Source organism: Liolophura sinensis, chromosome 10 (assembly GCF_032854445.1).
Source record: "Liolophura sinensis isolate JHLJ2023 chromosome 10, CUHK_Ljap_v2, whole genome shotgun sequence".
NCBI classification, from domain to species: domain Eukaryota; kingdom Metazoa; phylum Mollusca; class Polyplacophora; order Chitonida; family Chitonidae; genus Liolophura; species Liolophura sinensis.
Genome location: NC_088304.1, coordinates 1,886,704 through 1,902,197, shown reverse-complemented (window position 1 = coordinate 1,902,197; position 15,494 = coordinate 1,886,704). Strand labels below are relative to the sequence as shown.

The 15,494-nt window shown below is 43.5% G+C and overlaps 1 protein-coding gene across 1 annotated transcript in view; it reads right to left on the bottom strand.

Moving 5' to 3' along the window:
• Positions 1–27: 27 nt before the first annotated feature.
• LOC135476367 (tRNA (uracil-5-)-methyltransferase homolog A-like) overlaps positions 28–15,494 on the bottom strand; it is a 35,693-nt gene continuing 20,226 nt past the window's right edge. Inside the window, exons 12-21 of the mRNA XM_064756366.1 lie at positions 14,592–14,698; positions 13,883–14,029; positions 13,575–13,678; positions 10,687–10,735; positions 8,699–8,759; positions 8,377–8,498; positions 7,844–7,919; positions 3,131–3,250; positions 2,610–2,706; positions 28–845 (exon numbers count right to left, since the gene is read on the bottom strand). Coding sequence (XP_064612436.1) covers positions 686–845; positions 2,610–2,706; positions 3,131–3,250; positions 7,844–7,919; positions 8,377–8,498; positions 8,699–8,759; positions 10,687–10,735; positions 13,575–13,678; positions 13,883–14,029; positions 14,592–14,698 — 1,043 coding nt within the window. The 3' untranslated portion in view covers positions 28–685. The remainder of the gene's footprint in view (positions 846–2,609; positions 2,707–3,130; positions 3,251–7,843; positions 7,920–8,376; positions 8,499–8,698; positions 8,760–10,686; positions 10,736–13,574; positions 13,679–13,882; positions 14,030–14,591; positions 14,699–15,494) is intronic.

The window sequence follows — 15,494 nt, the reverse complement described above, 5'->3', positions numbered from 1 at the left end:
TGAAATGATAAACTACAAGGTCAAATGTCGCAGGCATATCAAATTTATTCCAAATTTTTGATTAATAATAACAATGTCTAATTTTTAAATTTTCCCATCTTAACAAGTATACTTAACCTTAACCTTCAGATATTCACAGGTAACAATGTGGTGGTCACACAGATAGAGAATCTTCACAGAGATTCAACAAAAACAAGTATACTTTACCCTAATCTTCAGATATTCACAGGTAACAATGTGGTGGTCACACAGACAGAGAATCTTCACAGAGATTCAACAAAAACAAGTATACTTTACCCTAATCTTCAGATATTCACAGGTAACAATGTGGTGGTCACACAGACAGAGAATCTTCACAGAGATTCAACAAAAGTTTCTTCATATACAAGTCTGTATAGCTGAATTGAAAATGATGCTAATTCACTTTGAATTTACGAAAATAATTCTTCATTTTTTGCCATCAATTCTTGATATACGAAAATTCCACACGCATTAAAGCAGAGAATTATTCGTTAACTGAACCGTGAATTTTAAAATATATTTTCTAAATGCTTCTAAAACACAAAATCCATCGGGAAGTTTTGGACATGTGCATGTCTGAAAGAAAGAGAATACAATGCCGCCACAAAAAAAAAAAAAATTAAATTTTTTCTGTGCCAAAATTTTTCTGAAAATTATAGAACGTTCATTGATTTGGCTTCACGACCTCTTCCTCTCCTGAGCTTTCTCTCTCAAACATAAGTATCAGCTCGCAGAGCTTCGTCTGAGGGAAAAGGTCCACTGGAATGGCCTTGACAAGTCGATACGGCTCACCTTTGACCTTTCTGGACGTAGGTCGGCACAAGCTGTGGAACAGAGATACTAGTATCAGGCCATGTTACACAGGTCTGCTTTCACCGTTTACGCAAGCTATGAAAAACACAAGTGCAAATTCACAATTGCTACAGCACCTGGGTTTACCCATTAAAGATCTTTTGTCATCTAGCAAATCCCTGTCTTGTTGAGACATTCTGAGAATGCCTGATTGAATAGCTTGTAAAACTGCGTAATGTTCAAGTCATGTGATACATTCACATATTGACCTCTAAACCTAAACAAAAGTAAAGTGATTAACAATGTCATACATGTGCACGGATATCTCTAAGACCTTGCCATTAAATCAACAAGAAAGACCAAAATTATTATACTGTCACAACTATGACTGTTCATTATATCCGTAAGGATTGCAGAGCAGTGACTTCATATGTGATGGAGTTGTAAATCGCTGTGGTGGTAAAACACAACGTAAGGGGATTAATAGTCAAAACTTTACCACAGGTCTTTGATATGCAAATCACAAAGTGCATTTGGCAATTCTTGTACTATTTGACAATTGCAACCCTCTGAATAGTTGAGCAAAATGTTGAGCTGTGAGGTAAAAGACTTCCTTGGTCTTTGATATGCAAATCGCTACCAATGATTGGCTATCTGTGTACTCTGGGTGGCCACTGCAACCCTATGGTTGGCTATCTGTGTACTCTGGGTGGCCACTGCAACCCTATGATTGGCTATCTGTGTACTATGGGTGGCCACTGCAACCCTGTGATTGGTTATCTGTGTACTATGGGTGGCTACTGCAACCCTATGATTGGCTATCTGTGTACTATGGGTGGCCACTGCAACCCTATGATTGGCTATCTGTACCGTGGGTGGCCACTGCAACTCTATGATTGGCTATCTGTGTACTGTGGGTGGCCACTGCAATCCTGTGATTGGCTATCTGTGTACTATGGGTGGCCACTGCAACCCTATGATTGGCTATCTGTGTACTATGGGTGGCCACTGCAACCCTATGACTGGCTATCTGTACCGTGGGTGGCCACTGTAACCCTGTGGTTGGCTATCTGTGTACTGTGGGTGGCCACTGCAACCCTATGATTGGCTATCTGTGTACTATGGGTGGCCACTGCAACCCTATGATTGGCTATCTGTGTACTATGGGTGGCCACTGCAACCCTATGCTTTGCTATCTGTGTACTGTGGGTGGCCACTGCAACCCTATAACTGATCAAAAACTTTAACCGAACTGCACGCCAACAGCACCAACAGAATCTGATCCCCCTCTCACAATACCTCCCCTTATTTCATGAGGCGAGCTAAAAAATACGTGTCAAAAATTTGACCAATCAATAGATGGCACAACATAAACTAGCTTTAACGCAGCTAAAATAAACAAGGCATACCTAAATCTAATCCCATGTGGCCACTCACCAGAGTGCAGCTAAAATAAACAAGGCATGCCTAATTCTGATACCATGTGGCCATTCACTAGAGTGCACTAACACTGGGCCTACAATTGCTCGGCCTAACTCCTAATCAACAAGCCAGGAAGTATGTCAATGTTTGTCAATTTAACGCTGTTCCAACTTACAACATTTCAGCCAATTCAAGCCCTGATAAATCACATAGTATATTCACAACACAACAGTCTGGCAAGTGCCAAATTCTGCTATGGCCAAAAACTCTTAAAACATCAGCATGCAATAATTTTTTTGAAACATTTCCAAACTTGTGCAACAACAAAAAACAACATGGGGGCTCAAATCATTTATGATCAATCACCAACTTACTCCAAAAAATTCTGTTGAGCTGACTGAGGGCTGCAGGAGACATAAATCACCTTCTTCAGACGTGCACATCTCCTCAGAGACTTGACCACTTTAGGGTCTGAAAAAGAGGTCAAGACAGCCTTCATTTTTTTTACCAACTGATTTGTACCTTATTTGTACTGGTACATGTTCCTAGTTTTTAGCTCCACTCTCATGCAACTCTTATTTATGGATTAATTCAAACATTAATTTTCTTTATAAACCTCACTTGAATGGAGCATTTTTTTCCAAGCTTTATTTCCAGCCTATTTATCATCTTTTACAAGACCAAATCCATTTGAACTTATTCATCAAAGTCTGATCCGTCACAGTCTTTCCTGCTGACATCTAGTGCTAATTCCATAGGATTTCTTCTGAAGATTGCCCGTTTGATTTTTGGGAAAATCCCCAATGAAGGGCACAACCAGGCTACCTATGTATACATGTAAAACACTAATATGGATACTTAGTGTGAGTTTTTGCTATGTTGACGGAGAACTCACGTAGTCCCGCCCGTGGGGGGTCTACCACAGCGACCACATCCTCGTTCCTGTCTAATCTCATCGTCACACCTGTGATCACATCCTCAGCTTTACCACAGAAGTATTCCACATTGTCTAGATCTGTAATCCGGTAAAGCACACACAGCAAGAAATAACAAGATCTTCCCTACCCTGTACATGTATGTACACCTCTCCTTAATTAATGTATTTATTTGACTGGTGTTGTATGCCATACTCAAGAATATTTCACTTAGACGACAACAGCCAGCATCATGGTGGGAGGAAACTGGGGTTGAAACCTGTGACCAACCACAGCTTACTTGCAATCTTTGTGGATGGCAGCATGAGCTGGATTTCAAATCACAGTGATCGCATTGGTGAGCAGTTCGTCACGCTACGCTAGAACACCAGCCACCACGCCACAGAGGCCTCAATTATTAGTCCACAAAAACCTAGTATTCCAAATGCAGTTTCACACACTGGAGTTCAGAAATTACCTGCTAAACATAATTTTTTAAATTTCTTGAGTGCTTGGAGTAAACCACAAGTCTTGGCAAGTGACTCAGAAACTTTTCCAAGTCGTGTTAGTGTATGTCATATTAGTGGAAAGGGAAGTCATCTCTAATAAACTTCATGCAAGACAACCCGAACACTGCCATCAAGGCCTTGGGAACAGTGAAACTCGGAGGATCAGAGTGAACAAAGACATTGTGTCTCCTAGGCCCAGTTGTTTGAAAGTGTAGTAACTAATACTGGTATTACGTCAATTTTTTGTTTAAAGATTTAAGCCAAATTCAGCACCCAATAAAGTTGTCTGAAGTCAACTTATAACCACAGCAGATTTAGTTCATATCTGATGTACATTTATGCAAGCATTATTAGGAACAGTACAAAATTCAAGATTTTGCACAAAATTACTACCTGGTATTGTGCCATAACAGTTTTGAACAATCAAGCCTTAGAGCCATAAGCCTGGCTTGACTGGTAGGCAAGCATCATAACTAACTCAACAACCGGGCCCTGGAGCCTGGCATGACTGGTAGACAAGCATCATAACTAACTCAACAACCGGGCCCTGGAGCCTGGCATGACTGGTTGACAAGCCTCATAACTAACTCAACAACTGGGCCCTGCAGCCTGGCATGACTGGCAGACAAGCCTCATAACTAGCTCAACAACCGGGCCCTGGAGCCTGGCATGACTGGTTGACAAGCCTCATAACTAACTCAACAACCGGGCCCTGGAGCCTGGCAGACAAGCATCAAAGCTAACTCAACAACCGGGCCCTGGAGCCTGGCATGACTGGTTGACAAGCCTCATAACTAACTCAACAACCCGGCCCTGGAGCCTGGCATGACTGGCAGACAAGCATCATAACTAACTCAACAACCAGGCCCTGCAGCCTGGCATGACAGGTATACAAGCCTCATAACTAACTCAACAACCCGGCCCTGGAGCCTGGCATGACTGGCAGACAAGCATCAAAGCTAACTCAACAACCTGGCCCTGAAGCCTATCATGACTGGCAGACAAGCCTCATAACTAACTCAACAACCAGGCCCTGGACCCTGGCATGACTGGCAGACAAGCTTCATAACTAACTCAACAACCGGGCCCTGCAGCCTGGCATGACTGGTAGACAAGCATCATAACTAACTCAACAACCCGGCCCTGGAGCCTGGCATGACTGGCAGACAAGCATCATAACTAACTCAACAACCAGGCCCTGGACCCTGGCATGACTGGCAGACAAGCTTCATAACTAACTCAACAACCGGGCCCTGCAGCCTGGCATGACTGGCAGACAAGCTTCATAACTAACTCAACAACCGGGCCCTGGAGCCTGGCATGACTGGTTGACAAGCCTCATAACTAACTCAACAACTGGGCCCTGGAGCCTGGCATGACTGGCAGACAAGCATCATAACTAACTCAACAACCGGGCCCTGGAGCCTGGCATGACTGGCAGACAAGCATCAAAGCTAACTCAACAACCAGGCCCTGGACCCTGGCATGACTGGTAGACAAGCCTCATAACTAACTCAACAACCAGGCCCTGGACCCTGGCATGACTGGTAGACAAGCATCATGACTAACTCAACAACCGGGCCCTGGAGACTGGCATGACTGGTAGACACGCACCACAACTAACTCAACAACCGGGCCCTGGAGCCTGGCATGACTGGTTGACAAGCCTCATAACTAACTCAACAACCGGGCCCTGGAGCCTGGCATGACTGGCAGACAAGCATCATAACTAACTCAACAACCGGGCCCTGGAGCCTGGAATGACTGGCAGACAAGCATCATAACTAACTCAACAACCGGGCCCTGGAGCCTGGCATGACTGGCAGACAAGCATCAAAGCTAACTCAACAACCTGGCCCTGAAGCCTATCGTGACTGGCAGACAAGCATCATAGCTAACTCAACAACCCGGCCCTGGAGCCTGGCATGACTGGCAGACAAGCATCATAACTAACTCAACAACCGGGCCCTAGAGCATGGCATGACTGGCAGACAAGCATCAAAGCTAACTCAACAACCTGGCCCTGCAGCCTGGCATGACAGGTATACAAGCCTCATAACTGACTCAACAACCGGGCCCTGGACCCTGGCATGACTGGTAGACAAGCATCATAACTAACTCAACAACCGGGCCCTGCAGCCTGGCATGACTGGCAGACAAGCATCATAACTAACTCAACAACCGGGCCCTGGAGCCTGGCATGACTGGCAGACAAGCATCATAACTAACTCAACAACCGGGCCCTGGAGCCTGGCATGACTGGTAGACAAGCATCAAAGCTAACTCAACAACCAGGCCCTGGAGCCTGGCATGACTGGCAGACAAGCATCATAACTCAACAACCAGGCCCTGGACCCTGGCATGACTGGTTGACAAGGCTCATGACTAACTCAACAACCGGGCCCTGGAGACTGGCATGACTGGTAGACAAGCCTCATAACTAACTCAACAACCGGGCCATGGAGCATGGCATGACAGGTATACAAGCCTCATAACTGACTCAACAACCGGGCCCTGGAGCCTGGCATGACTGGTAGACAAGCCTCATAACTAACTCAACAACCAGGCCCTGGACCCTGGCATGACTGGTAGACAAGCATCATAACTAACTCAACAACCGGGCCCTGGAGCCTGGCATGACTGGCAGACAAGCATCATAACTAACTCAACAACCAGGCCCTGGACCCTGGCATGACTGGTAGACAAGCATCATAACTAAATCAACAACTGGGCCCTGGAGCCTGGCATGACTGGCAGACACGCATCATAACTAACTCAACAACCTGGCCCTGGAGCTTGGCATGACTGGTTGACAAGCATCATGACTAACTCAACAACCAGGCCCTGCAGCCTGGCATGACTGGTCGGCAAGCATCATAACTAACTCAACAACCGGGCCCTGGAGCCTGGCATGACTGGTTGACAAGCCTCATAACTAACTCAACAACCAGGCCCTGGAGCCTGGCATGACTGGTAGACAAGCCTCATAACTAACTCAACAACCAGGCCCTGGACCCTGGCATGACTGGTTGACAAGCCTCATAACTAACCCAACAACCAGGCCCTGCAGCCTGGCATGACTGGTAGACAAGCCTCATAACTAACTCAACAACCAGGCCCTGGACCCTGGCATGACTGGTTGACAAGCCTCATGACTAACTCAACAACCGGGCCCTGGAGACTGGCATGACTGGTAGACAAGCCTCATAACTAACTCAACAACCGGGCCCTGGAGCCTGGCATGACAGGTATACAAGCCTCATAACTGACTCAACAACCGGGCCCTGGAGCCTGGCATGACAGGTATACAAGCCTCATAACTGACTCAACAACCGGGCCCTGGACCCTGGCATGACTGGTAGACAAGCCTCATAACTAACTCAACAACCAGGCCCTGGACCCTGGCATGACTGGTAGACAAGCATCATAACTAACTCAACAACCGGGCCCTGGAGCCTGGCATGACTGGTAGACAAGCCTCATAACTAACTCAACAACCAGGCCCTGGACCCTGGCATGACTGGTAGACAAGCATCATAACTAACTCAACAACCGGGCCCTGGAGCCTGGCATGACTGGCAGACAAGCCTCATAACTAACTCAACAACCAGGCCCTGGACCCTGGCATGACTGGTAGACAAGCCTCATAACTAACTCAACAACCCGGCCCTGGAGCCTGGCATGACTGGTAGACAAGCCTCATAACTAACTCAACAACTGGGCCCTGGACCCTGGCATGACTGGTAGACAAGCATCATAGCTAACTCAACAGCCGGGCCCTGAAGCCTGGCATGACTGGTCGACAAGCATCATAACTAACTCAACAACCGGGCCCTGCAGCCTGGCATGACTGGTTGACAAGCATCATAACTAACTCAACAACCGGGGCCTGGAGCCTGGCATGACTGGTAGACAAGCATCATAACTAACTCAACAACCAGGCCCTGGACCCTGGCATGACTGGCAGACAAGCATCATAACTAACTCAACAACCTGGCCCTGGAGCCTGGCATGACTGGTTGACAAGCCTCATAACTAACTCAACAACCGGGCCCTGCAGCCTGGCATGACTGGTTGACAGGCCTCATAACTAACTAACTATGAACCACTCCAAGAAAACAAAATAAAAAACTGTTCACAGGCTGTCAAAGTGTGATTGTCGTCATCATTATCCTAACAACTTACTGTTGAGTTTTACATTCTCTTTGGCATCCTCTACTGCTGACCGACACATCTCTATACCAACAACCTTCCCCACTCTCTGAAATAAACAGCACGGAGAACATTTGCTGATGGCATGAAAAAACAAAATGGCCTTACATAATCTTGACAACAGAGACCTTCAGGTAGAAGTTTGTATCTTGTATCTTGAAATGGAAGGTCTCTATTATCTACATCGTACTGCAACTTTCGCAAAACTGTAAATCCCAAATATTTCAGAAATTTTTTTAGATTTGTCTAGGTTACAAGGTAACATGATTTATAATGAAAATTAATTTATGAAGTTTTTTAGAAGTGGGCCATGAAAGACAACTTCTGACAGCAATGCTTACGTGGACATGGTGGAAAAATCTATTTCAGTGTAGCCAGTGATTTCTAGTAAATTTAACAAATATTTTATAGTGTAACTGTTCTATCTTTAAATATGTGCCGACTTCCTCTCCTGGGCCGACTTCCTCTCCTGGGCATGTCTGTCCAAGGTCAAGAGAAACATTTACCTTTGACATACTCTGTCCAATGGTTCCAGTCCCGCAGCAAATGTCTAGAACAGTTGTGGTTGGTGAAGCATTGCACCAATCAGCAACAGTCTTATAAAGAACTTCAGCTGCTGCTGTGTTCACTACAAAAGTAACATTTTTTAGAAAACATTTCAAATTTAACTGCTTTCCGGTTATATCAACACACATGTAATGTCACCCAAAAGTTTAAGTCCAGATTCACCAATTTGACAATTACCATTTCAACACATAAAAATATTCCAAAAATGTCTTTCAGGTAAATCTCAAAAGTCAACAGATTTACAGAACAGAGTTCTCTCACCTTGGAAAAATGCATCAGGTGAGATTCTGAACTTCATTTCCAGCAGATCTTCTGTGATGTACTGAGTCGAATGAAAAACAATTCAAAAAATACACAAATGCAATCCCCTGGTGGTAATTGAACCGTCAGAATAATAGCTATGTTGATGCTATGTATATACTGGAATTTAATATATTCACTTTTTCCTGCACAGACACTCATTACATGACTCAAGTCAACAAGAATTTCATTGGAACTTGAATGAACATAAAGGTGTAGTAACAGCTGTGCGATGTCACTGATGACACAGTAGCAGAAAGGTCAAATGTATTTGACTACATTTAATTCTAGAGGAGAAAACAAAAAACCCTGAACAAGTGATATATATATATATAAAATATGTTTTCAGATTCAGATTTTATGGTATTTCTATTGCTGCTCACTTCATCTAAGTGTTTCATTCCTTTTACAGAAAACTATCCCAAAGTAGGCAGTAAAACGTTTTTTTGGAAAAACACAATGCTTTAGAAAAATAGTATATTTGTACCATACTACAATATCCTCATATACTGGGTATGGATACTGGGTATGGATACTGAGCATATTTGTACCATACTACAATATCCTCATATACTGGGTATGGATACTGGTCATGGATACTGGGTATGGATACTGGGTATGGTATAGATACTGGGTATGGATACTGGGTATGTTATAGATACTGGGTATGGATACTGGGTATGGTATAGATACTGGGTATGGATACTGGGTATGGATACTGGTCATGGATACTGGGTATGGATACTGAGCATATTTGTACCATACTACAATATCCTCATATACTGGGTATGGATACTGGTCATGGATACTGGGTATGGATACTGGTTATGGATACTGGTTATGGATACTGGGTATCCCTATGTGTCAGTACATGCTTTTCTTGATCATGCAATACCCTAAGATATTCATGATAAGTTTTCCATATCTTTAGACAGAACACAATTCCAAACAAGGTTTCAAAGAGGCAGGAACCCCCCACAACCATCCACAGGTTTCTGGCAGAACTTCAAACATATGATCAGAGAGGAAGCCGACTTGAACTCAGAGCGACCACATTGGTGAGAGGCTCCAGGCTGACTGTGCTCTACGCTAGCATGTTAACCACTCGATCAGTGCACCACCCAGCCATGGCCGTGCAGGGACTCACAGCGACCACATTGGTGAGAGGCACCAGGCTGACTGTGCTCTACGCTAGCATGTTAACCACTCGATCAGTGCACCACCCAGCCATGGCCGTGCAGGGACTCACAGCGACCACATTGGTGAGAGGCTCCAGGCTGACTGTGCTCTATGCTAGCATGTTAACCACTCGATCAGTGCACCACCCAGCCATGGCCGTGCAGGGACTCACAGCGACCACATTGGTGAGAGGCTCCAGGCTGACTGTGCTCTACGCTAGCATGTTAACCACTCGATCAGTGCACCACCCAGCCATGGCCGTGCAGGGACTCACAGCGACCACATTGGTGAGAGGCTCCAGGCTGACTGTGCTCTACGCTAGCATGTTAACCACTCGATCAGTGCACCACCCAGCCATAGCCGTGCAGGGACTCACAGCGACCACATTGGTGAGAGGCTCCAGGCTGACTGTGCTCTATGCTAGCATGTTAACCACTCGATCAGTGCACCACCCAGCCATGGCCGTGCAGGGACTCACAGCGACCACATTGGTGAGAGGCTCCAGGCTGACTGTGCTCTACGCTAGCATGTTAACCACTCGATCAGCGCACCACCCAGCCATGGCCGTGCAGGGACTCACAGCGACCACATTGGTGAGAGGCTCCAGGCTGACTGTGCTCTATGCTGGCATGTTAACCACTCGATCAGCGCACCACCCAGCCATGGCCGTGCAGGGGTTGGAAAATTCTGCTTGTGTTGGGGTACATGACTACAACCGATCTTTTCACAGGATATCTGAATTTGTGGCAGAGAAGCTTGACAATACCAACCTTTTCCCCAAAAACATGGCGGGTGGGCAATGTAGCAGTACCAGATATCCTGAAACACAAATTGTCACTTCCAATAATTCCTCAACCTTTTCAGATGTTTGCAAGAGATTTATTGAAGCATATTCTGAAGGCATTCTTCTATATTGACTGATAAAATTATACTTTTTGTGAGGCCCTGAAACTGATTCATCCAACAAATGTAGTTTAGTCTAAAATCATATAAAAAATGTGTATAACATTGCACTGAAAGTTGTTCTTTGATATGCGAGGAATTAGGGTAACTGGTTACATTCCACCTCTGGCCAGTCACATGGACTTGTTCCTCAAACATTCAACTGTAGTCAAACCGTTTTCATTGATTGTTACACGGAAATTTCACTTTTACTCTGAGTCAGGTTTGTGGGAGTTGGGCTCTGACAAACCTCCAGACTAACAGTAGGTCAAGATCAAGCACAAGCTGAACACCACCCTGTGACCCTGTGACCTTGTGCATCACGGTCTTGAGCTAAGCAAAACAAACGCTTCAGTCCATTGAGACACAGAGAATTTAAATTTAAAATAAAATATTTACTTAAATTCTGTAAACCTGTTTACTTACATATTTGCCCAGATTTCTGGGGCCACTATAGCTTACTTACATAATTGCCCAGATTTCTAGGGCCACTATAGCTTACTCACATAATTGCCCAGATTTCTGGGGCCACTATAGCTTACTCACATAATTGCCCAGATTTCTGGGGCCCACTATAGCTTACTCACATAATTGCCCAGATTTCTGGGGCCTCTAGAGCTTACTCACATAATTGCCCAGATTTCTGGGGCCCACTATAGCTTACTTACATAATTGCCCAGATTTCTGGGGCCCACTATAGCTTACTCACATAATTGCCCAGATTTCTAGGGCCACTATAGCTTACTCACATAATTGCCCAGATTTCTTGGGCCACTATAGCAAAATTCTGTAAACCTGTTTACTTACATAATTGCCCAGATTTCTTGGGCCACTATAGCTTACTTACATAATTGCCCAGATGTCTGGGGCCACTATAGCTTACTTACATAATTGCCCAGATTTCTGGGGCCCACTATAGCTTACTCACATAATTGCCCAGATTTCTAGGGCCACTATAGCTTACTCACATAATTGCCCAGATTTCTGGGGCCACTATAGCTTACTCACATAATTGCCCAGATTTCTGGGGCCCACTATAGCTTACTCACATAATTGCCCAGATTTCTGGGGCCTCTAGAGCTTACTCACATAATTGCCCAGATTTCTGGGGCCCACTATAGCTTACTCACATAATTGCCCAGATTTCTGGGGCCACTATAGCTTACTCACATAATTGCCCAGATCTCTGCGGCCACTATAGCTTACTTACATAATTGCCCAGATTTCTGGGGCCTCTATAGCTTACTTACATATTTGCCCAGATCTCTGCAGCCACTATAGCTTACTTACATAATTGCCCAGATTTCTAGGGCCACTATAGCTTACTTACATATTTGCCCAGATCTCTGCGGCCACTATAGCTTACTTATATAATTGCCCAGATTTCTGGGGCCTCTATAGCTTACTCACATAATTGCTCAGATTTCTGGGGCCTCTATAGCTTACTTACATAATTGCCCAGATTTCTGGGGCCACAATAGCAAAATTCTGTAAACCTGTTTACTTACATAATTGCCCAGATTTCTTGGGCCACTATAGCTTACTTACATAATTGCCCAGATTTCTGGGGCCTCTAGAGCTTACTCACATAATTGCCCAGATTTCTGGGGCCACTATAGCTTACTTACATAATTGTCCAGATTTCTGGGGCCACTATAGCTTACTTACATATTTGCCCAGATCTCTGCAGCCACTATAGCTTACTTACATAATTGCCCAGATTTCTGGGGCCTCTATAGCTTACTCACATAATTGCTCAGATTTCTGGGGCCTCTATAGCTTACTTACATAATTGCCCAGATTTCTGGGGCCTCTAGAGCTTACTCACATAATTGCCCAGATTTCTGGGGCCACTATAGCTTACTCACATAATTGCCCAGATTTCTAGGGCCACTATAGCTTACTTACATAATTGCCCAGATTTCTAGGGCCACTATAGCTTACTCACATAATTGCCCAGATTTCTGGGGCCACTATTGCTTACTTACATAATTGCCCAGATTTCTAGGGCCACTATAGCTTACTCACATAATTGCCCAGATTTCTGGGGCCACTATAGCTTACTCACATAATTGTCCAGATTTCTGGGGCCACTATAGCTTACTCACATAATTGCCCAGATTTCTGGGGCCTCTAGAGCTTACTCACATAATTGCCCAGATTTCTGGGGCTACTATAGCTTACTCATATAATTGCCCAAATTTCTGGGGCCACTATAGCTTGCTCACATAATGGCCCAGATTTCTGGGGCCACTATAACAAAATTCAGTAACCATAAATCAGCTTTCTCCTGACTTTTTCATAAATAACGTGAGTGTTAACAAATTAAGGTGATGTGATTTGGAAGAAAAGTTGCGAAAATTGATATACAAGGTTTTTGAAAGTGGAACCTGTACAGTAAATCATTGTTGAGAAAAAATAATTCACAAATAAAATGGAAGAAGTGGTTAATGTAAAAATGCGAAATTGGCTGAAATACTACCAATACAAGCCTTGATGAGAACGGCCAGATGAGAACACAGCCAGATGAGAACACGGCCAGATGAGAACACAGCCAGATGAGAACATGGCCAGCTGTGATCAGCACCCGCTAAGCTAAACCATGTTCAACTTTTGGGGTCACCACCGATATGCAATGTTATAAGAACACTTGAGTCCCCGGTCTCTGCTGACTCAATCTCAACCCTATTCATTCATTCATTCTTGTCATGTTTACCTTTCTGAAGAGACGGAGAAATACATGGCTGCTATCCCACTGTCTTTACCAGGGCCTGTCATAAAATAATCCTGCAGAAATTTCACTTCTGCTTCTATCTCCTCCTGCAACAGTCACACATAGCTTTCGTTCCAATATATGTGTAACATACATTCTGTAAGTTGTGTTTTCACACTGACTGTCCATTACTGGTTAAAGCTGTTTTGATGCAGCTCCATGAAAGTCAAAATCCACAACTGGCATAAAACTGTCATAAGTTTGAAATTATGGCACTCCAAACTCTTTATGAAAAGAGAAAACCATCTAACCTGTGTGAATTCCTGAGGGTGGAATTCTGGGAAAGTCATAATTTCTCCACTTCGGGTTTCTCGCACAGTGAGCTGTCTCCAGTTTCCCTTGTGAGTTTCGGGATCAAAAGCTGCATACTTACTTGCTCTGAAATATTCCTGGAACACCTGCCATCAAATACCACAAATTGTGCTACAACAAAAACTGCAGACATATTAATTTTGTCTGAAGAATAATACTGTTTTCATCATGTCATACCTGTGTACACATTCTCAAATCAGGATACTTAACATGGATTTCAAGTAAAGTCTAACATTTTTCAAGTGACTAATATTTTTCAAGTGACTAACATTTTTCAATTGACTAATATTTTTCAAGTTTCTAATTGATTTATCTACCTTAGAGGGCCTCTTATATTTTACATTTTTTTTTGTTTTTTTTTTTTCTAATCTGATCAATGTTTTTAATATCAGAAAATCTTTAGCGTTGATATCAAAAGAATCATTTTAAGGCCTTTGTGTGCTTCTGAAAGTGAATTTGAACAGGTCAAACTTTAGGCGAACTACGGTAGTTTTAACATAAGATGAATGCTCATAATGAGACATAGATTTTCGACAAAAATGTTAATGAACACATTCTCTCATCAACATTACATATCAAATTTTAAAACATTTACCACGAATATTTTTGTTATTTTTGGAGACACAATATCGTAACACTCTGACAAACCTTCACGATGTGTTTCATTTTCTCGGAGAGAAGGCTGCACTCGTACGGTTCTCCAACACTGCTACTTCCACCGCTGTACTTGCCCAATCTAAAACCCAGGGTCTTCTCTGCAATAAAATGGAAATATTTACATCATTGACGTCTTCAACAAGTTTTACAGTATTATTTACACAAGCCAGACAACTCAGTTAGTGGGAAGGAGAATGTACACAAGACAACTATTCTCCCAGTTACTCTGTAATCTGGCAGGGGATGGATTCTTAAAAGACCTCACCAACTGGGCACCAACCTTAGACACAATCTAAAGATCTTGTATCCAGAGAAGCTCTTGGTCTATTAAGTGATACCATCATACTGTCTGTGGTGCAGCTGGTAGTTTACTTAAAGGACACATGAAAAGGTAAAATAAAGTAAAGAACATGGTTTAGGGAACACAAAGAAATTTAGGCTAAAAAAAAAACCTGGAGAAGAAAAGAAATTATTTTTAGGCATATTATACATTTCTTAATAATCCATGTATAATATGCAAATTTTCTGTTAATGGTCGGAAATATTCAGAAACGATGACACTGTAAAGACATTAAACTACCCGTGTACCCTATTTCTTTTTGGGACACCTCGTCTGTTCATTTTAGCCACTATATATGTATTTCTAGCAGGAATACTGACTTTCCTTTCTCTCACATCATTAGACAATCTAATGAACAACATACTCATATCTTTACTTTTCCAAAAAGCTGGTAAAAGAATGTAAAATTGTACTTTCAACACTCCAAATATCTGTCCCAAAAATGAGAAGAAATGGGGTTAGGGTTCACCATCTTGAAACCACAGCAACGTCCTATACACCGACATCACAAACATAAACACGTGGTGACAGCAATGCAAGCAATGTCACTGTGG